Raw genomic sequence first — 26,514 nt, forward strand, 5'->3', positions numbered from 1 at the left:
TTTAAAGCCATTTAAAAGGAGAAAATAGTTCATGGATAACTGATTTCGTTAGAGATGGAAAAAAGCTCTTAAAATGCATATTTAGGAATCTCATTTAGTTGATGATCAATTTAATTCTAATCTGTTAGTATATGTTTGAAGGAAATAGAGTTCATGGAATTATGCAGTCAGATCAGTGAGCACCTGTTCCTACATTTGGTACAGGGCAAAGGCCTCTGCAAGAGGAATCAAGAATGTGGAATCAGGAGGAATCTGCCACCCACTCTCCATGTCACCTAAGCCTCTTAAGAAAGTCACTTCACCTCTGAACATCAGTTTCTTATTTGTAAAATGGAGATAATGATGCCTTTCTGGTAAGCTTGTTATTAGGAATAAGTGAGATGAAAAGGCTTTGTAAACCAGAAACTACAGAAGTAAATCACAAAATTTATCAGGAGCTCAAAGATTCCCATAAGAGATTCTACAAAGAATAGTTAATATGTATTTTGTGTTCTTGTTCTTGTTTCTTTTCATATGTATATGTGCTAAATCTTTCATTAGATTATAAACTCCTTAAAGCTACAGTGAGCATACCATATCCTCTTTCCATGTTGCCCTTTGGATTACACACAACTAATGGACGCTCATAAGGCTTTGTTGACAGATATTCTCTCTTATTCCTTAGTCCCAATACCAAGCACATAGTCACTACTGTCAGAAAGTCTACTTTCATCTGCTCTATGTCTAAACTTGCTTGCTATAATCCATGCCTATTTCCACAGATTCTGTCCTCTAAATTCGTGGAGAATTGGCAGGTCAGCATTGACTTAACAAAAGCCTTTATCACTGTTAGCAAACTCTTTTCAGCTGCAACACAGAATACTCAGTTTTTGATTTAAATCTACCCCTCTTCCAATCCAAAACAAGTGGAATTGACTACTTCAGCCACAGGAAAAAAGGAGTACCTGCTGGCTCATTAAAGATTTCTAGAGCCAAGGAGTTCCAGAGGAAAGCCCCATCCCACCTGGGCAACGGAGAGGAATAAAGTACAGCGACATAAAATGGCTAGAGGAAATAAGCAGAAGAAGAAAAGCAGGACTCGGGTAAAGGCATCAGTGAAAGTAATGTTCCGAGGGCACTGATATTTCATTACATGAATGATGAGATGCTCTGGTCTACTCTTATGCTTAAACAAAAGTCTTTATTTAATAGGTAGGCTAGCATTAGCTCCTAATAAGACACTTTTAAAAGCTGAAGGAATGGTGAGGAAGGGATGACTACCTCTCGATCTCCCTCCTTGGATCCTATCAATGTGCCTACCTGAATCTGCCCTCAGCTCAAAGTAGTTCTATATTCTTTTCATGAGGTTTTTAATAAGCGGGCCCAGTTCAACGCACCTTTTAGGTTGAAGAGAAGAGTATTTTTAGTCAAAGCCACCTTTCCAAGTCTTTACCGATATGATGTGGCTTTCATTAAACAGCCCTAGGAGGGCTCACGCAATCCTCTGGCTCGGGGTAAACACGTGTGTCCAAAGCCAGCTCCCGCGCGCCCTGCGCTTCAGCACCGCCGCCTCTGGATAGCGCCTTGCTGGCAGGCTGGAGCAGGGCCTCCCACCCGTCTCTCATCCATCTCCAGCCCACTCTCTCTCCTCTTCTCGTTTCCTTCAGTGCCAGAGAAGAGCACTCCCAACTTCTAACCTCTACTCTATGCCTGCTTCTGAAGTGACCTCCGCATCCCTCGCTCGGCGTCTAAACGCGCACGCCTCCGCGTCGTTGGGTCCTACCGGAGCAGCAGAGAAGCCGCGTCCGCCGGTGGCCCCCTATCTCCGACAGGCATCGATCACATTTCCCTTGCCCCTGCTGAATCTCAAACCAGCAGCCGGGAGCCACCGCTCGCTCCCTTTCTCTCCACGCCCCAAAGCCTCCAAGAAACAAACGCGCAATGATGTCCCCCCCGCCCCAACTCGCGCGCGCGCGCACACACACACACACACACACACACACTCACACTCAATACACACATTCGCACGCCGCAAGCCTTCCGGGTGCCATCGCCGCCCTGGGCAGAGCCTCAGCCAACTTGGGCCCGGATCCATCAACACCGGCTTGAAAAGGGCTGCCCGCAGCGGCCGCCCCGCCCCCTCCCCTCCTTGGGCAGCGGGTCCCGGCAGCCAAGCCCAGGCTGGCCAGCCCCCCGCCCCCTTCACTCAGCCATCCACCTCGCGCCGGCAATATACGGTCCACAACCCTCAAACATTCGCCCCTGGGCCGCCCTGAACCATTAGCCAAACCCTAAATTAATCTCCTCGAAGCCCCAGCCCTGCTAATGGTGTGTGGTGTGTGTGAGTGTGTTTGTGTCTCTAAAGCTTATACATCATTTAACTCTTTCGAGCTTTCCGCCCATCCTAAACAAACAGCACGTTATCTCCAACCCCCTCTTCCCTTCTCCGCGACCCAACCTCTAACCCCACCCCGATCCTCACCAGCCAAGTGGCCAAACTACCACACCACCGCACCCCAGTTCTGGAACCGCGACCTCCCACCCGGCCCAAACCCACAGTCACCTCCGGCCCCTCCCCTCCCCCACCCTTTGGCCCCCAGTGAGCCGGGTCTGGCCGGAGCAAGTGACGCCGAGGAAGCGCAGTCTACGTCCCTTCCCAGGAGCCCGGAATAGAGGGGATGACCTCCCACCAGGGAGATCAGCCGGCGCATCCCTCCAGAGGGGCACACGCCTTACTGTTCAGGCGCCCTGGAAAATACAGGTGCCGGGGAAGGAGAGAGGCGGAAGCAGCCTCCGGGGGTGGGCGGGAGGACTCACCGAACATCTGAATGTGCCCTTTGGTGATGGGATTGAAGCTGCCGCAGGCAAGCAAGATTACGTGGGTCTTGGTGGTCTCGGTCATCGTGCGGGTGGGACCCTCGCGCTGGTCCAGGGGTCGCCTCTTTTTTTGTGTCTCGATATGTCTGCAGAGGGAGAAAGGAAGGCGAGGCTCCGGCGGTGGATGCTGTGGACTCCAAGGAGCCGCTCCAGACGCAAACCGCGTCACTCCCCGCCTCCCCTTAACGCTTGCGGCTCCGGCAAGATCCGAGGCTGCTTTTGTACGGCTCTGCTCCGTCCTTCTCTTTTCTTTTTAGCCTTTTTCACGTCTCCTGTCCTGGTCTCCCACTCCTCCCTTTCGGCGCCCCCACATACCTCACTCCATCACTCTCTTCCTTAGTGTTTATGTACAAGGCAAGACATGGAACCCAAGCCCAGAACCATGATACTCACAGCGTGGTGTGAGCTCTTTCTCTTACCTTCTTCTGACTTTTCCTCCCACACGCTAACATTTTTCTGTCCACATCTACTTTCTCTAACATTTTCAACTCCAAAAGTGTTTGATCTTAAGAATTTTGTGTGTGTGTGGGGGGGGTTTCTTCCTCAAAATTTTAAGTGAGAAATGACAATGGTTCATGTCAGGAATACTAATTTCTGTCTTTCTTTCCCCCCTTATCTAATGATTTTGAATGGTTGAACCGAGTCCAGATCTTCACCTAGTGGTTGCCAAGAAATAGGGGGAATATGAATCCCTCCTCTGGAATAATGGACCTTTTCCTGGGTTGAAGCAATGCCGAGAAGATGTACGGGGCAGAGTTACTAAAGCTGTATTAGAAAACTACTGTGATTCTACATAAGCTGTCAAAGTTGAAACAAAGATTTACCCACTCAACAAGTGTTTCTTGAATGCTATGTGTGAGGCCTGTTATAAACCCTGCTGATAAAGCAAAGTCCTCCTCTTCTTCAAGTTGACGTTCTATTGGAGGGAGATAGGTGATAAGCAGAAGAGGAAAATATTAGATGGAGATTGTGCAGTGCAGTCAGTGAATGCCACTCACTCTCTGGCAGAACAAAAGGTGAATGGGGAGGGGAGCCAGTTTAAATCCAGAAGTCCGGAAAGGCCTCTCCAGGGAGACGAAATTCAAACTGCAACCTAAATGACAAGGAACTGCTAGTACACATATTTTGGGACAGGGAAAGGTTTATTGTGCTCCTAGATGTGAAAGAAGGCCAATGTGACTAGAGCGCATGAATAAGGGGAAAACACTAGAAGACGAGATTGGGCTGTCCTTCAGGACAACATGGAGTAGGCCTTGGAGGCTATGATAGGGTTGGGAGGTTTTTCTAAGTGGAATAACTTAGAGAGGAATAACAAAAGGAAACCATTGAAGCTTTAAGCAAGGGGAGTGATGAGTAATTTATATTTTTATAAGATCACTCGGGTTGGTAGGCTAAAAGTGGGAGGGCAAGGCATTTAGGAAATTCTTATTTTATCTTATTTTATTTATTTGAAAGAGAGAACAAGCAGAGGGGAGAGACATAGAGAGAAGCAGACTCCCTGTGCTGAGCTGGATACGGGGCTCAAGCCCAAGGATCTGGGATCATGAGCTCAGCTAAAGGCAGACACTTAACCGACTGAGCCACCCAGGTACCCCAAACATTTAGGAAATCCTGCTGGTAGCCTAAGCTAAGTGGATTGTCCTTGGACTAGGATTTATAAAGGTGAAGTTGATGAAAAGCAGATGGTCTCAAGACAAGTTTGGTAGATAGAATTTATGGTCTTTGCACATGGATTGGATGTGTGGGGTGAGGTAAAGAGAAATCTAAGAAAATGTCTAGAAATTTGGCTTAAGCAAAGGAGTGGACTGAGATTGAAATTGAGGCATAGCCAAGTGTTGTACTGTGATACCTATTCATTCTTATTTTATAATGGCCTTTAAAAAAGTTGAGGTAAAATTGTCGTATAACATTGTATTAATTTTAGGTATACATAATAATTCTGAATTTAAAGATCCACAAGTACAAATATTTACCTTTCTCAGGTTTCGAGATTCTTGAATAAATTGCTACCCTATATTAGTGGGATGGTTGTTGTTTCTTATCCAAGATCACATAAATATTTGTGCAGTAAATATTTGCTAAATTATGCTGAATAGCAAATCAGCCCTAATGTGCGCAAGATTTCTAGTTCAGATACAAAAGTCCTATGAATTGATGTATACTTGTGATGGGGTTTTATGTCTTCCCTGGCATGGGATGCAGGTTAGTGGGGTAGAAAGAGCAAGAGATATTGAAGGGAAGCTGACTTGGGTATGAAACTCTTGACACTAGCTGGGCAATTAGCATAATTATATTTAAGTAATAAATATTTATGTAGTGTCTGCCATGTGCCAGGCACTTGCTTTAGGGACTGTGAATAAAACAAAGTCCCTACTTTAAGGGAGTTCTCATGCTAGAGGGCAAAACAGACCATAGACAAATGAATAAACATAATGGCAATAGATACCGCAATGAAAAATAAAGCAGGGTAAGAAGGAAAGGAAAGGGAAATCCTCCTTTATATAAGGTGGTTAGGGATGGCATCCCTATAAGATGGTATTTGAGCAGGGGACCTGAAGCAAGTGAAGGCATATATCACTTGACTGGGGAAGAAAATACACACAGAACAGCAGGTGCAAATAGTCTGCGGAGCAGGAGTGTTAGGGAATGTTCAAGAGGCACACGCATATTGCTGGAGAAAAGAAAGAAAGTGAAAAGTGGTAGGACACAGATTAGAAAAGTAGGACAGACACATAGGGCCTCGCGGGCCCTGGCTAGGGCTTTGACTTTTTCAGAGAGAGATAGGAAGTCACTAGAGTGTTCTGAGTGGAGAAGTGACATGAGCTGACTTACACTTGAAAAGTATCCGTTTGGCAAGAGATATGAATTCTGGAGTCATCAGTATAGTTTTATATTTAACGCCATAAGATTAAATGAGGTCATCTAGGGAGTAACAGATATATAAAGAAGGAAAGAGTCCCTCAGATTCAGTCCTGGGGCACACCAAATTCATAAGGGTAGCTAAGGTTCATTGAGTACTGCTAGAAACCCAGGTACTAAAAGCTGTTTACAAATGTTAATTCATTTAACACTCACACTCACTCTAATTGCGAGTTCATATAACTCTAATAAGTTCATGTAATTTATCCCATTTTAGAGATGGGCATAAAGGAGAACAGAGAAACGACATAACTGGTCCAAGTTCAGAAAACTAGTATGTATGGAGCCGGATTCAAACTCTGGTAGTTTTTGATTGAAGGACGCGCTCTTGAGCCAAAGCTACTACCTAGTTGTGTTTCACTGCTATGCTCTACTAACCATATTCATAAAAATCAGGGTAACTATACCTCCTAAACCAGAGATTTGAAAATTACCGATAATGGATGTAGAATATGTAGCATGTAGGTGATCAATAAGTGATACCTATTTTATAAGTGAGAGAATGGAACTTAGCAGAGACATGAAGAACAGACTGAGAATTGCCTTACCACATCTTTAGGTTTTCCCTTCTTTGTCCAGGAGAAATGGAAAGGTAGAGAGCAAAATTCAACGTTAACTTGCTGGAATAACTGGACACTCACACGATGCTACAAGTTAATTTTAGTAAAAAAAAAAAAGAGAGAGAGCGAGAGAAAAGGGCCAACTCAGGATTCCCACACACAATAGTGGTCAGTAAATATTTACTGATGAATTAAGATCAAAAATATTTTCACCAGCCCAGTGCCCAGAGGGTAACAATGAAACATGAATGTGTTATACAATGCAATAAATATTTTCAGTCTTGTAGGTTATGTCTTAAGTGATAGTTTAAATTCTATTGATTAGATTAATTGGTTGTGGTTCTAATCATCTCTCGTAATTTTCCTTATGCTTATATCTAATTTCTGCATCCCCGAAGAGGGCTCTGGAATTGGAATATAAAAACATGGAGAGGGGTGCCTGGATGGCTCAGTCAGTAGAGCATGCGACACTTGATCTCAGGGTTGTGAGTTCAAGCCCCACGTTGGGCAAAGAGCCTACTTAAAAATAAATAAATAAGAATTAAAAAAAAAGAAAGAGCGAGCAAGCAAGTCCTGTTTCTGCCACCTGCTAATTGTTTGGCTTTGGGCAAGTCATTTATTGCTGATTCTATTTTGTCAATGTGCCCTGTGTACGTTCAGGGGTGCTATATGGATCAAATAACACCATGTGTGAGTCACTGACTTTTTAAAAAGGATAGTGTCAGCTTTTGGTTGAACTCCATAGCTGTTACCTACAAAACACCTATTGTTTTTTAAGTGTTTAGTTGTTGCTATTGATGGCTTTGTCAGGACGATTTCTGGAAGTGCTGATCTTAGAGGGTAATAACTTTGGAAATGTGCTGGTAGTGTATATATTAACCAACAAAAGCAAATAGCCAAAAAGATACTAAAAACGAATTTATTTTCAGGGAAGATTCCAAGGTTGGCTTATGAGATATAGAAATGGGAATGTCAACTTTGCATAATACATGTGCCTTAATATATGTAGTGCTCTGTTCTCAGGAGTGCTTATTTAAACTTAGGTAATATAATTTGGTCCAATATTTCAACTTTCCAGCAGCTGGGTAATTGCTTTAGGCTGTAAAGCAACCAGAGACCTTCTCCCACAGCCTAAATCTTGCAATCTGCTCTAGCCAGTTCCATTTCCAAATGGCTCCAGACAGACAGTCCAACCAAGAACTTTCCCTGCCGTAAATATCTGTTCTGATGCGTAGGCAAAAGTATCTATGGGTCTGATTTGAAATGTGCACATGTAAAGTCTAACACAGAGGTATGCATGTGCCCTTCTCTCCCTATTCACCTAGTCCAGATTAATCATCCATTTACATCACCGATCGGGGGAAACCATTCCATGTTTATAAAGCTGGTTCCAAGGTAATATTAGGGGTCATCTTTATAGGAAGAACAAAAAGGCACACAGTTGGTGTGGCTCTTTTAGTTTTTTGTCATAAAGTCAGAGTGTGAATATTTATTTTATGTTTTCCTTCTAAAAATATTATTCTGAGAGAATCATGACTCTTTGGGATTCTCTACAGGCCTCAACATTTCTACAATTCTCTCTCTTTTGCTTTCTCTATTTTTCTTCAAGATAACGTCTTTAGGGATACAGCTAAAATGATTGGCATTACTGTCCCCGCCTTCTCTGCAAGCAAATATTTTTACATCTGTGAAGTGAAAAATGTCCCTAGATCAAGATTCCCCTTCCTCTAGCTCTAAATCCCCAAAACCTCACTCAGACTTATAATTTCTTCAATCATTCAAATCATCTTTCACAAGTAAAAAATGTTTCCAAAATTTAAAGCCTAGTTATCAATTACAAACATAGTAATACTGCCGGCACCACAGGTGTTTATAACCAATATGCATTGGATACCTTGAACAATAAATTTCTTCAGCTAGCTCAGATATTTGCTGATTTATTCATCATGGTTTCTTTCAGATTGGGGGGAGATATAAATCATTATTTTCATCTTGAGACTCAAGATCTCACAACTTATCATAAAGTTTTCCCCAGAGCAGCAATAGGAGATAGAACAATCAGTTCTAGCAGACTTAGAAAGAAGTATCATTAAGAAGGATAAGCATTGGGGCCCCTGGGGCAGTGCATCCGACTCTTGATTTCGGCTTGGGTCATGATCTCAGGGTCCTGAGATGGAGCCCTATGTCAGCCTCTGTGCTGAGCGTAGAGTCTGCTTAAGATTCTCTCTCTTCCCTAACCCTCTGCCCCTCCCCCTGCTCGTGCTTTCTCTCTCTCTCAAAAAAAAAAAAATTAAGAAAAAAAGAATAAATATTCACTGAAATGACATCTGAGAATTTCTCTGCTTCTCTCCTTTACATCACTCAAATGGAAAACACATTTGGCTCAAGAGAGTCTTAAATAAAGGATAAGCAACTTAAAACACAAAATATTTTTTCCCATTACGTCAACAAATCACAATTCGGTTAAGTCAGATCGACCTAGAATTTCAGTCCCATGATTCCCCAAACCTATGAGATGCAAAAATAACAGTGGTATGCTGAGCTACTCTCACAACTTGCCAGTACTAACTAATTTCAGAAGAAATAGAGCATAAGAAAAATTTGCACCACTTGGACCTGTTAGTTTCAATCTTCACAACCTGTATTCATTTTATTGGTGGAGTTGAGGTGCCTCAAGGTTGTTAGCTGTACATTTTTGATTTTATAAGTTGCTTGTATTACTCAGGACTATTTCAGAAATCCGTAACAGAAACCTTATTCAAACCAGCTATGCCAAAGAGAGAATGTATTGATCTATGTGAGTAGGAAGCTGTTCTATAGTCATTTATGTGATGGTCAGCCAGGTAGGGTCATAAGAGGAGACTCAGGAGAGGCCCAGGAAAACAAAGTGTATTATCCTCACAGGTCCTAGAGACAGGAGGCATGACATTTCATGCAGGGCCACAGGAAAAACACCAGGATGGTTAGGAGGTGGAAGATAGGAGTGAGGGGAGAGCTTAGGCCATAGGCCTTTATTTCCACAGAAAAGGCAAGACAGGGCAGAGTAAGCAGATTAGGATAGGCTAATTTGAATAATTCTGGAGGGCTTTGACTATAGGCATGGTCCCTTCTTGCCTGGTACTTAGCCCTAGGATGATTAAGGCAGAGAATATTACCTCTTGGAGTTTATGGGCCAGATAGAGGATGTCTGACTCTGGATTAGTTTGCCTATCAAAGGCATGCTCTTTGCTGGGCCCTTTGCCATTTCTAAGAATTGGCTAGCTCAGGCAACGGCAGTCTCTCCCCAGAAAGAGGAGGAATTTAAAGAATATATATATCATATACATAGCAGAATCCTAAAGAGTAGACCTAGCTTTAGGGAAAGCTGTTTCCAAGAGTTTGAATAATATCATCAAGACTCTATTTCTTTCTCTTATCATCCCTGTTTACTTTCCTTTGTGATTGCTTTATTTTCAGATGGGTGCTCTTCACATCAAAACAAGGTGGCTGCTGGCAGCCTCAATTGACATTGTCCTTACAGATCATAATCCTATTGAAAAGGGTACATCCTTCCCAGGAATGCCAGTGAAGTCTTAAGGAAGACTGATTATCTGGCACTGATCTTGTGCCCTTTCCTGATCAGTCACTGTGATTACAAAGAGAAGTATTCTAATTGGCCAAACCTGGGTCATTTGCCCACGCTGGGTTCAAAGAGCAAGGGAAACAGGAAAGAGGCCTTGGCTGGGAAGGATTGTTATAGAGCACAGTAGAGAAGCTTAACAAAATTATGTCCCCAACATTGCTTTAAGAAGAAAATATATAGTGTAGACCTCAAATTCAATAATCTGATTGAACATGTCTTGTTAATATTCAGAACTCCAGTTTCTTGTAGAGGGTAAGCTGAGACTTACTGATTGGTGGGAAGGTAGAAGCTGGTGGGAAAGGAGCAAAGCATGCCAAGGTAAACATAATCCTAGATGAATCCAGGATGTTTGTGCTGTAGCTTTCAAGGATTGAAGAGAGTGTTGGAAATACTCTTTTGAGGATGAGAACTAAATACTCTCTAAAACGTCCTTGCATGGCAACTAGAAGCTTTAAATTCCTTCAGTTTCTCTCCCCCTCTCCACCCCTCCTCTCTCTCTCTCTCTTTCCTCCCCATGATCTGCTGTCTGTGCCAAGCATTGGCATTACCCTTCTCTCTGTACACCAGGTTCTCTGAAAGGTTCTTGGTTCCTGCTGCTCTATAAGAATGATTCAGATTTTCACGGGCCAAACTACGGCAGACTATACACAACTTCCAATTCCCAACATCCACGGACCTCAGTTTCTGTCTTAGTACAAACTGTAGAGATGGAATTCTATTAGCTCAGCTTGAGTCATGTAACTATCTTAGTCCACTCACCAGGGGCCAAAAAATAGGTCTGCCTTTGCTCATTTACTCAGTTGGACTTGTAAGGGGGCACTGTCCCACTTCTACTACCCCAAACACACCAAAGCAAAAGCCAGATGCAAATATAGTCCCTGCTCCATCTTTTTTTCCACATGACCTGAAATTTGCAATAAGAACATCTCTACTAAGTTAACTAACATGGGGCATATGCTTCTGGAGACCCACTATGACAGCACTTATCTGTTACCTAAGAAGATAAATTTGTTAAAGAATTTTTGTTTCCTAGTTGAAATTAATAAAGAAAGCCAAGGAAGGAGGAGAATAGTGGGGGAAAAATGCATACCTTACTTTCTAGACAATTGCTTCTTAAATATCTCCAGAACTGTTCCATTTTTCTTTATCTTTCTGCTATTTCCCTGTTCAGACTACCTTTTTCTGTCTCTTTAATTAATCCAAAAAATTCTGATCAGACTTCCCGCCAGTAATCTTTCCCTCCTCTAAACCATTTTCCATAGTCCAGCCAAAGGGTTTTTTTCTAAAATATAAATCAGGTCGTATCACTCTTCTTTGAATCCTTCAAACGACTTCCCAGTGTCCTCAGAATGAAATTCACACGTTTTTGGTTTTTTTTTTAAGATTTTATTTCTTTATTTGAGAGACAGAGAGAGCAAGGGGTGGGGGAGAAGCAGACTCCTTGCTGAGCAGGGAGTCCCCTGACTGGGGCTCAATCCCAGGACCCTCAGATCATGACCTGAGCTGAAGGCAGCTGCTTAACCGACTAAACCCCCCAGGTGTCCCAAAATTCAAGCTCTTAAAAGTCTTACAAGTGCCCTCGTGATCTGGCTAATTGCCTTCCAACCTCACTCCACTCCCTCTGCTCCAGCCACACTGAACTTCCTTTCGTCGTCAAATATAGAATGCTCTCTCCTAGCGAGCAAATGCCAACCCAGAACTTATTTCCTGAGCCTTCGGTGAGCTCCTGAGGCCTGAGTTAATGCCTCTCCTCATTTTTCTGGTATCACTGCATTAGCACAGTGTCCTGTACCGTAACTGCCTTTTGATTTGCTTGTACCCTCACCAACGTTCATTCAGACCCTATGATGATGTACCAGGCAGTATGCTCAGCATGCTACCTGCATTATCTCATTTTATTTTTACTATGACTCAGTTAAGTAGGTTCTTTGATTACATCTGGCTTACACATGAGGAAACTAGGACTTGGAGAAGTTGTTCAAGCCAGACAGCTAATAAGTGGTGGAGGTAGGCTTTGAACCTGGGCAGTCAACCAGACACTTGTAATATCCTCTCTCTCAACAGGAACAGCTTCTGTTCTGTTCCCAGTTATCTATGACAGTGTGGCATGTAGCAAATCTGGAACTCTTTTTTGCTTATGGCTGACTCCACTCTCTATGCATAATTTTTTATTCTTATTCTGAGTTATGTGTCTTAAAAACAAAGAAGCCTGCCCCAAATAAATCCCCACAGGTATTTGTAAAGGCTGCAACTACAAGATCTGTGCCCCTTTTCTTCCCCCCTCCATTCAAACTCTCTTTCAGGCCATCAAGGTGTTGTTTACTCTGTAAGGAGGATAAAGTCACTGTCTTGAGCACATTATTGTCAGATGGAAGTAGGCATCCGTTCCCAAAGCCTCAACTTTTGGCCCTAGAAAGTGAGAAATGACATTTCTCAGACTCCTTTGCAACTAGATTTTTAGATACTGATTAAATTCTGCCAGGGCAATGCCCTTGCATAAGATTTGGAAGGCGGCAGTGAGGGGAAGGCCACCTTGCTATTGCTCTTGCTGCTAAGCAACACTTGATGTGAGTTCAAAGCCAGAACCCACATTCCAGTAGTCCCCAGATTCTAGTCACTGAAGTCATGGGCATTGAGAGGCAGTTCGGCAGTTGACCTCTGGATTACAGCTATTGTAGAATCTAGACCCCAGTGGTGGCCCTAACTTCCCCTTGTTTAGCTCTTCCTGTGAATTTCATAAGCACTGAATTCCTTGTTTTTAATCTCTTTCTGCTTTAAATACCTACAGTTGTTTCTGTTTCCTGAATTGAAATCCGACACACCCCTTTAAATGCCGTATCTAGCTGTACCCACTTTTCTGTGCGGACAAGAGAAAATTATATGTAAATGCGGTTATTTTGGAAATGTAAATATGCAATGAAAAAGAAACTGATTGACAGGAGTTAGAATAATGGGTGAAAGAATTATAGGTTTTGTGCATGTGTATTTCATGAGTAGGGGAAGGGAGAACGTGGGAAGGATGAATCAAGCAGAATGATAGATAATGACTGGGGAAAGAGAAAGATGAGCAGAGGACCGCAGGGTTCTACAAGGGACCGACAGAGAACAATTGCAATTGATATGTTATTATTATTATTAAGAATTTGATCCAATAACAGCTTACATGTGTAGAGCCATCTAGTGCACACAGTGCTCCCACATATGTTATTCTGTTGGATCCTTACAATGAATGATTCTGTGAGCTAAGCGTTCACAAGCCCTGCTCTGGATTTTTCATATGAGGAAAGAAAGCAAGGTTCAGGAAGTTTAAGTGACTTCCTCAAGGTTGTAGCAAGTAAGTGGCCAGATCAGAACCTCCAGGCTGCTGGCTACAGAAGTTAGTTTGGCTTGAGAATGAGGGAGAATTGAAGAGTCCAGACCGTCAAGGAGGATAGACATGCTATTTTAAATCTGAGCACTAATACTGCAGAGCCTACTTGTAAAGATCCCTGCCTTTCTCAAGACCAGAAGGTGCCTCTTTCTTCTTTCTGAGCCACTAGTTCCTGAGAGGTAGAAGCTGAATAGCCGGGCAGTGGGACCGAGTAGCAAAGTGGATTCAGCCTCTCTACTGGGTAGGTAAATTTTGGCATTTCATAGGGAGTCCTGGCTTCATGTTCCCATATTGTAGTAAAGTCATTCTTGCACTTCAAAGTCTGACTGACTTATTACTCACCATGGAAAAAGACACTGGTTGTAAAGTAACATGTAAGACAGAACACCCTTGGGGTGCCTGGCTGGCTTAGTCGGTAGAGCATGTGACTCTTGATCTCAGGGTCATGAGTTCAAGCCCCACATTGGGTGTGGAGCCTACTTAATAAATAAATAAAATTATATATATATAAAAAAAAGACAGAACACCCTTTGGTTGCCCCTATCGTGACTTATGGTGAATGGGACATGGAGGGCCCCTGGTGTTTATGTCCACCTCCCACTCATTTCCCCCTCAGCGCTCACACTTCCTGTCACGTGGGTCAATCCTACTTTAAGGTGCAGATAAACAAGGGGTCCTGCTGGGAAACAGCGCTATTTCCACAAGGGCAGTAGGGTACACAAAGAGCTGCTGGGAAGTGGCCTGGGGGAGGGAAGGATGAATAAACAGTCATCCAGGAGAACCAAAAGGAGTTGGCTCCATGATTTATTTCTTCTATCTGAAGGCCACTTTAGTATCTGGTGAAAGGAAGATAGCCCTCCATCTCTGGGTTGACTGGCACCATGATAAAACACAGATGCATCTGTCCTGACCTTGGAATTTGTGGGGAAGAGGAAACACCATCTTAGAGAGACTATAGAGCTTCCCCCACTTGTGCCAGGTCTGGTGGCATTTGCCCTAGACTAGCCCTTGTCTCACAAATACAGGCAACAGTCACTCTACGGGCAGCTGGGCTTCTAGGTGCCCTGGGTAGAAGAGAAAATGAAAGCAAGGAGGAACTCACCTTGCCTGCAACTGTCTGTCAGAGAGGAGGATCTAAAGAGGACTCAAAGAAGGAGAGGAGAGTCTGGGACTGAGAGCTACTGTACATGGATATGTGTGTGTAGACATTTTTTTAAATTACTGGTAGATGCACTCTAGAAAGCAAAGTGCAAGGACATTATAGAACATTAGGAGTCCATAAAAATACACTCTCTGTCTTCCCCCACCAAGCTTTATTGAGATAGATTTAATGAATAAAATTGTGTATATTTTAGGTTAACAACATGATTTGATATATGTACACATTGTAGAATGATTACCACCACCAAGTTCATGAACACATCCAATTCACCCTTAGTTTCAAAGCTGACAGATGGCCATGTAGCTATCTGAACTAAAGGTGGAAGGATGCACTTAGAGGTCCCCAGCTCTGGAAGGTCTGAGATTTCACTTTGTAAGGGTGGGGAGGGTGCATTCTATGACTCACCTTTATGGCTGCTTGTGATTAATGTTGTTCTCTTGAACTGCCCTTGCGCACACATCCGTCAGCCAGCACAGGCTACAAATTTTTCTCCTGCCATCCCTCTGGATGGGAGCTCTTCCCACTCTCCACACCTCCTATTTTTAAGTGAAGGGAGGAAAGGAAATTTTAGGTGAGCTTTAAAGTCATGTTTTCTGACTTTTTACTCTAAGCCTGGGTGTGCGGAAGGGGTTTGAGGTTGGCAGTGATTGTGCTCACAATTTTCCAAATGAGAAAAGGGTCAGGGGAGTCAAATGATTTGCCCAAGTTCATTCCTTCAGCCACTACACATGGCAGAGCCAGGACTTGAACCAGTGCTGTCAGAGTCCAGGGTCCACTCCTGTTTCAATGCATCAAGCTGCCTTTTTGAAGGGAGACTGTGGGTGGGGGTACACACCTTCCTCTACCGATCACAGGACAATGAAGTAGGTATGGGTCTTTTGGCTCTCAAACATGATATCTAGCTTAGACGAAGACAGAAAGCTATGCCAACCCACTCTGTAGCCTAGTGATACTTCCAGCTAAAGGCTGAGCACATCAACCTATCCAGAAGCGACTGCCAGCAAGAGTCCCCGGAGCTGGAATTCCAGCGACATATGGAGTTAGGTAAGACAGCACTCACTTCCTATGATCACCAGCCCCTCTGCTTTGCTTCCTCCCACACCAGCCCACCTCTGCTGAGGCCTCCCTTCCCCTTCAGCTGTGAGACTCTGAGAAAAGTTTTCTGGCTCAGCTGGTCTTTGAATGTTCTCCTAGTTCCAGGATCTCTTAACCCCAGGGGACATCTCTTTTAAGGAAGACTTTCTGACAGAAGGAAAGCACAGGCCGGTTTTGGTAAAAATGCTTTAAAATCTTCCTGTAGGCCCCCAACTCAAGGCTATCCACACACTGAGGTGGTCTACAAGATGATCTGAGGAAATTCATCACAGTAGAGAAAATGTCATTTGTGACTAGTAAAGTGTTCATTTCCTCATGTAAATGGCATCAAAAGGGTTCTCAGAAGTAATCAAACTTTGTATAATTAGAAATGATGGGTCTTTCACTTTCTCAGTCTCTCTGGAAAAACGCAGGAGCCATGATGTGGATTCAGATGAAGTATGCTGCTGAAAAGGAGGCAGCTTCATAATGCAGTGAATAAGGAACTGCCTTCAAGGCTGTGACATGTTCTCTCTTACCATTGTGCTCTCCAGCAAGCCCAGGACACTGGAAGAAAAGAAGGTACTTTTCACATGAGAATGACCTGAATCAGCTTTAATTTCTCAAACTTGGGAATGGAATTCAGAGGGGGAAGAATGAAGGTTGCTCACACCTTTTCTTAAAAGCTCCCCTAAGAAAAAAATAAGCAAGTTTGGACAAGATGGACTTTTTCTTTTCTTTCTTTCTTTCTTTTCTTTCTTTCCTTTTTTAAGATGGACTTTTTCAAAGTATAAAGTGGAGTTTGGTATATTTGTTTGAGGTATGTGTGTGGGGAGAGGGAAGTGTCTTGCTTGGGGAGCATAGAAACAAGAGTTTCCCTGGAAATTTTTGTTATGAGACATGTGAATACTATTGAAAATAATACAACTAAGGGAAACCAAGGCAGAAAAGGATACTATATATTAGCCAAACTTCATATATGTAAATCCATGTTTACATGTAAAGAGGTAATTAGGGGGTGGTTATTTGACTATTGATGGATTTCTTGTTTTAGAGAAAGAGAGTCACAAATAGGATTTCCCTAAATACCAAGATTCCTCATAATTTAGGAAACTAAATTGAAAAGCCAATATTGCATTAATTTGCCTCAGTTTCCTTTAGTTGTGCCCTTGATCGACCACTCCTCCATCCTGCATACACAAAAAGTACCCATACTCAACAGGGTTGCAGAAGAAAATGTTTAAGAAGCTTGACAGACCCATTTGTATACAAAGATGTCCATTTCTTAAAGCTTCGTCTGAAGGATTCATTCTTGGCCTCTGCCAGCTAGCCTGAGAAGGTGCCGTTTAAAGTGCTAGACATGCAAGTACTAGAATTACTCTATAACTTTTTTTATTTCAAACTAACTAAGATTTATCTTCTTTCTACTTAGTCTGAATGAATGTGATAGTATAGAGATTACAAAGTGATTCAAGAAAAATTCCAAAGGGTGGTTGAGATGCTTTTTGCTTACTAGATTTGGAGCTTGCCTTTGAAACAGAAAGTAAAAAAAAGTCTTTTCTTTTATGGGTGTGGTAGACACTGTTTGTTGCCAACTCTCTTCCTTTTCTCAGGCAGTCATTCCCACCTCTCTTTAAAGCCAGAGTAGCTATGTGACCCAGTTCTGGCCGATAATACATGAGAGGAAGTTGGCTGGGGTGGGAGGATGGATTTACTTCTGTGAATAATTTTTTTAAAAGATTTTATTTATTTATTTACTAGAGAGTGAGTGAGCAAGAGGGAGTGCAAGAGAGTACGGCGGGGGTGGGGGGAGGGGGGGAGCGGGGAGGAGCAGCAGAGGCAGAGGGAGAAGCAGGCTCCTCGCTAAGCAGGGAGCCCAACATGGGACTGGATCCCAGGACTCTGGGATCACGACCTGAGCCGAATGCAGATGCTAACTGACTGAGCCACCCAGGTACCCCATAATTTTTATTTCTGATAAAAACAGAGATGGGGGTTCAATACAATCGTATGAAGATGTGGTCTTGGAGCTGTAACAGCAGTTTTGTTACCATGAGATGACCATCCAAGGATAAACATTCAACACTCAAGGATGTCAGAGTGGAAAGATTAAAAAGAAAAATCTTTAATGGCATCATCAAGCCACTTCCCAACCCTGGAACCATCGATCTCCAGATAAATGTGTTAATTACTTAAGGCATTCTTTGTCGCATGCTCTGTGACTTGCAGCTATATGTATCCTGACTAATACAACAAACGTGGCAAAGGAAAGGATTCTTCAGCTAGGGCGCCGTTACCCCATTTGACATCTCTGTGTAAATGAGAAAAGATGCTTCTTCCTCTAGATGGATTTTAGGTCCCACTTCCTTTGCCAGGTACCCTGGTCCTATTATTGATCACCAGCTTGCCCCCTTATGAGGTACATGGGAGGGCTGCTTCTGCTCAAAGAACTCAGGTTGAAGTTGCCAATTCCAAATAAGGAGGAGAGGGCAATGAGAGTTCCCTTCTGCTTTCTGTCACTTGTAGACTTAGTTAGATTTTTAACTGAGTGGCTAATATGTGGGCTGTCGTTATTGCCATTGCTTTCCATTTTAAACAATGAATTTGTTTTTAACTCCAAATCCAACATTAAACTGCCCATTATTCAGCAGTGCACCCCAAAATACAATTCTGGGAAAAATACTAGTTAATACAAAATTCTTTTTTAAGTTCATACTACCATACTTCTGCTGATAATCTGTCAAAATTGGGTTGACAAAGATGATATTGAAGCAATATATCCACTTGCAGTATGAAACTGTTACAGTGCAGATTAATTCTCCTACTCCTCACTTAAACTACTAGAGGCATTTCTTTTGCAGGAGAAAGTTAGCACGACATAATTTAACTTTCATTTGATGCAAATAAGAAACTTACATACTAGGTAGGTCAGCCATTACTCATTAGCTGGCACTAAGTCATCTTCATCACATTTACCCAAAATTTCAAGTTATAAATTAACTTAAGCCAAAGTATTTTTCTATGAAAATATCTTTCCAGTTATTATTGTCACTGCAAAAGCTTAGTTTTGTCTACATAACTGGTAAAATTAATCAACATAACTACAGCAGTATATGCAGGAAAACTATTGTCATTTTGACTTTAAGGCATGCAAAATTTACAGGAGTCTGACATGCTTTTCCACTCACTAAATACTATATGCTGTTACTTTAGATATTCACTGGTACAAACACAGCTAGAAACAAACATGAGGACTAACACTTTGTGACAAGATCCAGAATAATCTCATATTAGATGATCATAAAATGTAGTCACAACATTTTAAAAATCCTCTTTAAACTCATAGATGCATTTGAAAACTTTGATAATGCATTTAAAACATCCAGGCTGGCAGCTGAATAGACAAAGCACTCATCATAAGTAAACTCAGACATGAGATAGATGTTAGAACTGGACTGGGGAATAATATATGTGATACATAATATATATAAATATATTTACTTATATATATTTACCTATATATTTTATATATAAATATACATTTGTATGTATTTACATATTATATATAAAATATTATATATACCATATATATGAAGTAAATATAGTTTATATATATATAAATAAATACAAAAATAAATATATGTATAAGTATATACATATATTTATATATAAGTATATATATATGGAGAGAGAGGAATCATACTACTCAATTTTAAGATTTGCTATAAAGTTATAGTAATCAAAATAGTATGGAATTGGCAAAGGAGAGACACATAGATCAATGAAGCAGAAAAACCCTGAAATAGAGTCATTAAAATATAGTCAACTGATTTTTTAAAAAAGATTTTATTCATTTATTTGACAGAGAGAGACAGCCAGGGAGAGAGGGAACACAAGCAGGGGGAGTGGGAGAGGAAGAAGCAGGCTCCCAGCGGAGGAGCCTGATGCGGGACTCGATCCCAGAACACCGGGATCACGCCCTGAGCCGAAGGCAGACGCTTAACGACTGAGCCACCCAGGTGCCCCAGTCAACTGACTTTTGACAAGGTGCAAAGTCAACTCAATGGAGAAAGTATAATCTTTCCAACAAATAGTGCTAAAACATTTCAACATACATATGCAGAAAAAAGGAAAAAATAACTTTAACACATGCTTCACACCTTATGCAAAAGTCAACTCAAAATGGATCATATACCTGAATGTAAAAAGTAGAACTATCAAGCTTTCAAAAGAAAATACAGAAATATGCATCATCTTGGGTTTGGTAATTAGTTTTTAGATATGACGCCATAAGCACAATTCATAAAAGGAAAAAATTAATAAATTGGACTTACTGAAATTAAAAACTTTGATTTTGAAAAAAAGGTTAAAAGAATGATGAACTATAGAGGTGGAGAAAATATTTGCAAATCATATGTCCAATAAAGGACTTGTAGCCAGAATATAAAGAACTCTTATAACTCAGCAAGAGCACAAATAACCCCATGGGGGGAACAAAAAGAGAGACAAGAGATACTTTCTGAAAGAAAACATACAAATGGAGAAAAGCATATAAAAAGATGTTCTGAGTCATTAATCATTAGGGAAATATAAATGAAAACCGTAATAGATACCTCCATGAATGGCTAAAAAAAATTTTTAATTGACAATTTCAAACGCTGGTTAAGATGTGGTGCAGCAAGCAGTCTCAGTCATTGCTGTGGAAATACAAAATGGTACAGCTAGTTTGGCAGTTTCTCAACAAAGTTAAACATACATTTATCACAGGGTGCAGCAATCTGAGTCCTAGGTAATTATGAAAGTGAATTGAAAACTTGTAGATACAGAAACCTGTAAATGAATATTTACAGAAGCTTTATTCATAATCACCCAAAACTAGAAGCCACCGAGATGTCCTCAGGAGGTGAACAGATTAACAAACTGTAATATATCCACACAGTAGAACGCTGCTCAGCAATTTTAAAAACACGAACTATGGATTCACACAACAACAAAGACGAATCTTAAATGCATTTGCTAAGTGAAAGAAGCCAAACCCAAAAGACCACACACTGTATGATTCTATTTATGTGGCCCTTCTGTAAAAAGGCAATACTATAGCGATGGAAAGCCCAGATTAGTGGCTGCCAGGAGCCGGGAAGAGGTCACCTGCAAAGAGAGGACACAAGGTAGATTATAGGTGGTGGGGATGTTCTGTATGGTCCTGTGGTGGTGGATGCATGACTGCCTGCATTTGTCAACACACACACAATGGTACACCTATTCTAACAAGGTGTAATTTATTATAAAACCAAAAGTGAAATATACTGTATGCAAATTTTAAAAATCCACGAGGATGTGGGGGCATCCCAGGATAGAATGCAGACTAACAATCTACCTGTACTACAAACAGACTATCCATCTGTAAAGGATGGGGGGAAAGAGGCTGAGCTAAGTCACTTTGGAAATGTGTTCTGACTGGCTACTGTAAGCTAAAGCAAAAGCTGCTCTACTATAGGGGTGTAAGTTGGTGACTTTGTTCTCACAGGGGTATAAGTCAGCAATTTTGAAACTACTTTGCATGTATACTAGGGTCAAACAAATAAAGGCTAGAATGAACCCTGTGGTTCTAGATTAAAGTTGATGATATCAGTATGAATTCACTATGTGTGTATTATTACAAGTAGAAAGACATAGAAATAAGTATTAATTTGTGTGTGTGTGTGTGTGTGTGTGTGTATATATATATATATATGTCATATATATATGTCAGCAAACATACATACATTTCCTTGTCTATTTCCCAAAGGGCCTAGAAGCAATGATACCACATTAGCAATGAGTGCTCAGACCTTGTTTTCTAAGTATCATCTTCCAATAAAAGAAACCAAGGCTCCTGGAAAAAATGGCTGATTCTGTGACTAGGACAAGGAAAATACAAGCCTGAAACTTCTTGTAGTGCCACAAAGAAAGGAAGTGCTAATAAATAAATAGAGGGAGGGAGGGGGGAGCGATGGAGAATGGGAAGGGTGGAGGATGGGAGGGATGGGGGCATATTTGGAGGTATCCAAGACCACTAACAAATGCAGTGCTATGCTAGTGGAAGAACTCACAAGAATTAGTTAAACTAATGGCTAAAATCTATTACAATGACATAGTAAAGTTACACAGCAGACCATTAAGGGGGAAAGGCACATTAAGCAGAATCTAGAGAAATCTCTCCATAGACTTTCTCTCCCAGCCCAGGAGGGGGCAAACCAGGTGTGCCCCCTTTTTTGGTAGTGAAAATGCAGTGGCATATGTTTAAATGTTTCTCCTAGTTGAGGGTTTTTATTGCGGGCTAGTAGTGCTGGCATTCTCTGCCTGGCAATTACCACAATCCGAGTATCTCAGAAGGAAGCAGGTGTTCAGTGCCTTCAGTGGGCAAAACAACCGCAGCCGTGTAGAGAACTTTTCTTATCAGGGTGCGGAACTTTTCACAAGCCAAGTTCCCAGATGCCAGCCAAGGACAACCTTGTAGGCAGACCCTTCTAAATACAGCAGCCTCTGACCTATGTTAACTCTTTCCTCTACAGGGCATATCAAAAGGACACAGGAACCAACCTAAAACTACTCCCAAGGCCAAAACTGGAACAATCCAAACAACAAAGTAAGTAATTACAGCATTGGATTGTAATTCAAAGAATAAAATAAATATCAATGAGTCTCTACTGATATTAAGTGAAGAAAACAAACAAATAAATTAGTGGTGGCAGGGTGTGTGTGGCAGGAATCAAATCTCTCTTACAGAAGAACTTCAGATAATAAATGTAGAAGGAATCAGGGATATTGAAAATAACCATCAGCACACCACAGTGATAACTGCTGCAGTCAAGATCCCCTAAAATTAGAAACAGAATATTTGCATGGCCTCAAAGTACCTCACCAAAAAATATTTATTAGTTATTGTGATGGGTGAAATGTTTAAGCGTCCACAAATTCTTTGATAATCATCTTTCTGGGAGGTGAAGCTTAATTCCCTTTTCCTTGAATGTGGATTAGACTTAATGATTTGTCCTAACAAACAGCATGGGAAGAGAAAAATAGTAACTTTACAGTAGAGAAGCCTGGCAGACACCATTTTAACCAAATGACCAAAGTTAACATCATCAGGAATAAGTCATATTGATATCATGTACCCCTGATATGTTGTGATGAAAAGGGCACTTCACCTCTGTGATATAATTTCCTCAAATCCATAAGCTCAGTCTAGTCATGAGAAAATATCAGAAAAACCTCAATTCGGGTATATTCTACAAAATATCTGACCAATATTCTTCAAAATTGTCAAAATCATAAACAATAAGGAAAGACAGAGAAACTATCATGGATTGAAGGGCACTTAAATGCAATGACTAAATGTAAAACGGACTGGGTTTCAGAGCCAAAAGAGGTCATTAATGGAAAAACTGGTGAGATCAGAGTGAAGTCTGTGGTTTAGTTAATAGTATTGTACCCATGTTAGTTTCACAGTGTCAGTCTTGTACTGTGGTTATATGACAGGTTAACATTAGGGGAAACTGGATGAAGGATATCCATGAGCTCTCTGCACTGTATTTGCAACTCTCCTATAGATCTAAAGTTATTTAAAAAGCAAACAAATTTTTTTAAGCATTTAGACTAGCACACACTAGTTGTTAGCTGTTAGCTTCTCTTAGTTAATTTACTTGATAATCGTCCCCAGAGGGCGATAATGCTAGGAAATCTCTCATTGCCTCTATTCTAAATAAAGCGTGTTACTAAGGATGAGTGATTTTAGTGGCATTCATAAGCCTGGGAAATTTCATGGCCCTTTAAACGAACAATATCACGATGGAAAGTTACTAGGCAGACAGTTCTAAAAATTAGTATTTGGTCAATTTTTGAGTAGCTGAGGTACTTTGGTTTTATTGTCCAATCTGTGGAGACTGGTTTCCAGAGTGCCAACCCGGCTGGGCAAGGACAGGATGTGGACTGTGACCACTCAGGCAAGATGAGGTAGCTACACACGGCCCCCTAGCAGGCAGTAACCCTACCGCCCAGCTACCCAGGCCTGTGTTCTTGCGGCTGTTTGGAAGTCTATGACTGGGGATGCAGGAATCAAATCAGCACTAAAGCCAGAAATACCTAAAAACGGGACAGTGTGAAAGTGTGGCAAGTGTGGGCCTTATTGCTGGTCCTGAGGTCTCTAGATATTACTTGAACAGTGGTCAAGGGAGAGGCTGGTGAAGAGTAAAGGGGTAGCTTTGGAATATGGGCTTATTGTAGGCTGTATTGTATTCCTACCTGTGCTTCATCCTACAGTAAAATGCTTCTTTTTCCCTATTGGAAAAGAGCTTTGTAGTTTTACCCTGGCTAAACTCCTTGCTTGGTGGCTTTTGTAAAGCTCCCGTGAAGTAGTTTTTGCTCATTATTTATGTTCTTACCTACTTCCAGAAGGGATCTAAGATGGCTTATTCACCAAACAATTTTGCTAACCCTAGGCCTCCATTCTTTTCCAGACCATCTGTTCCTCTTCACCATGAAGTCATAGTACTAAATTTGTGACAGTACAATAATTTCCATGGTAACAGGATGTGGTCTTCACCACTGAATCCTGATTTCACTCTGACCAAGATCAAGCAGCAGGAGGACTGGGGAGTATATGCTGACATTTTCTATTTCTTATTCAAGTTTAGTTTCTCTGAAATTCTTACTTCTGATTCTAACATCTTAAACTCAGCCTGGATGTGTGTTTTTGCATAGTTTACATATGAACCATTTGTCCAGTAAATGATTAGATATGCAAGTCAAAAAGTTATAAGCTGAGAAGTGTCACACAAACCTACACACACACACACACACACACACACACACACACACACACACACACGATATATAAACTTGCGTGAAGGTGGGATGATTAGCAAAGTCCTGGTTTGTAGAGAAGAAAAGAGAACACGGAATCCATTTAAAAGACATGAAACTTCTAAGCTAAGAAATCTGCTCTGATGACTGTGATAAGCAGTGGGAGGCAGATGACCTAGTTCCTACTCAATGGTTTCCTTATCTTGCTTAGCACAAGAAAGACATAAAAGGGTCTTCCCCTGTGAGCTCAGACCATCTGAGCAGAGGGTGATAGATAGGCAGCTTTACTCACATGAATGACCAATACCTGGATATTCTGTCCATTTGTTTTAATCTCACACAGCTCAGTTACACAATTTTTCAAGAACTTCTTAGAATACCATTTGCTATGCTATGGAACTAAGTAAAGGGCATGAACTTTTAAGGGAACTAGTTATTGGAAATCAGAAAAAAAATACCTGATTGGTGCATTAATCTAGCAATCTTACAGGACACTGTAATGGGCAAGGACTGTTGGGCATATTACATAACATATTATATATATGATATACATATGTGTTATATATTATATATTATGTATGTATATAACAGAGAAAGAGTGTAACGTGTAAGAATATTCCCTCCACTTCTGTTCTCTCCCAGCTTCCTTGCTGAGTTGATGGGGTAAGTGGGGGAAAGTAATGGCGGAAAAAAAGTGATAAGGGAATAGAAAGAACTGGAGAAGCTAAAGTGATTTACATTAATTTTTAAAAAGATAAGAAATTACCCACAGTGGATAAGATAAGGAAGGAAGAGGAAGGGGACGGAGGAAGTAGGGTAGTGAGAGATGAGGGAATGATTGAAAAGCAAAGAAGGGGTATTTGGACAGCAGCTGCTCTGTGGTGTGGGGCTTTGGGGAAATAAATAAGGATTTTAACTAAGTTCTAGTTATGTGGTGTGATTCACTACTTTGCTACTTCTTCAAGACTTCAGTGAAGATAAATGATCTTCCGAAAGCTCTTTAAAGGTGGATTTGTGATTATTCTTTTGAATGAGATGAAATGTTCAGATGAGCATTAGGGCTGGAATAAGCCCCCGTTTGGTTTTACTAACATATAATGAGACTGTCTTGTGGCGCGTAATCAGTGGTACCACCATCTCCTGCTATCCCCTACCCTTGGAGAATATGTTGGCCAGAGATGGGTACCATTCTAATGGCCTGGTTTCTAACTCTACTGAAATTTAATTATAGCTTTAAAGAATTTGGAATTTAGTGAATCAAACATGGAAAGGTAGAAAAGTCACTATTATTGCTTTAGGGAGGCCTAAGGCCAAGCCCTAGACCCACTTTTTGAGGCCTAAGAGAAGGCAAGACCAGATTACAGAGAACATCATGACACCTGGGGGACAGGATGACACTGACAGGGAGATACAGCATTCAGGTCTGCTCCTATTTGATGCAGATCTCTCTGAGTCTTGCTACAGATTGCAATTGCTTCAGAAAATGCAGAGCCTCCTGCTGATACTCATGCCTTAGGGGTATGGTAACAAGTGGTGAAAGACCTTGCGTGAAGGTCATCATTACTTTTGATGTCATCACCATTTCCCAAGTATGAACATCATAATGGAGGATGTGTAATGATTCAGGGGAGGGTAAGTTAGACAAGATGAAGGTGATTATAAGGATAGAAACAGAGACCGGGAGAAAAGTAGGAAGGATCAGCTCTTCCCAAGTGTCCTATATAACATTAGTCTATAATGTGCGCTGTGATTTTAAAAAAGGGTTCTGTGGGAAGAGAATTTTGAGCACATTGCATAATATTTTTTTTTCTTTTGGGGAAATATATACTTGCATGTTATAGGCTCTGAGAAGTCTCACAAAGAAGAAAAATATCCTGCTTAAACTATTGTTGCCAAAACTTATTTAATCATGAAATATATTATGTTGGCAACATCTATAAAGAGCTAAAGAGGCTAGCATTATTCAGGACATACATTGATTAATATTGGGGTAGATGATGTATATAAAACCGTTTTATAACAGGTTATATTACTATTACAGCTTAAAAGAAATACTGAGGGACATAAGTCTACTGTCAACCTATACTCGATTACTGTGACTTTTGAC

General features: G+C 41.3%; 1 protein-coding gene across 2 annotated transcripts in view; it reads right to left on the bottom strand.

Annotated features, from left to right (window-relative positions):
• NMNAT2 (nicotinamide nucleotide adenylyltransferase 2) overlaps positions 1-26,514 on the bottom strand; it is a 181,530-nt gene that overhangs the window by 139,581 nt on the left and 15,435 nt on the right. The window contains exons 3-4 of one of the 2 annotated variants that reach the window (XM_087858338.1): positions 14,895-15,025; positions 2,797-2,942 (exon numbers count right to left, since the gene is read on the bottom strand). In XM_087858338.1, the coding sequence (XP_087714464.1) occupies positions 2,797-2,881 (85 nt within the window). In that variant the 5' untranslated portion in view covers positions 2,882-2,942; positions 14,895-15,025. Of the gene's footprint in view, positions 1-2,796; positions 3,001-14,894; positions 15,026-26,514 lie in introns of those variants that run through there. The other variant, XM_087858341.1, reaches the window with a different exon arrangement.

Source organism: Ursus americanus, chromosome 2, assembly GCF_024610735.1.
Source record: "Ursus americanus isolate L20-20 chromosome 2, mUrsAme1.1.p, whole genome shotgun sequence".
NCBI lineage: Eukaryota > Metazoa > Chordata > Mammalia > Carnivora > Ursidae > Ursus > Ursus americanus.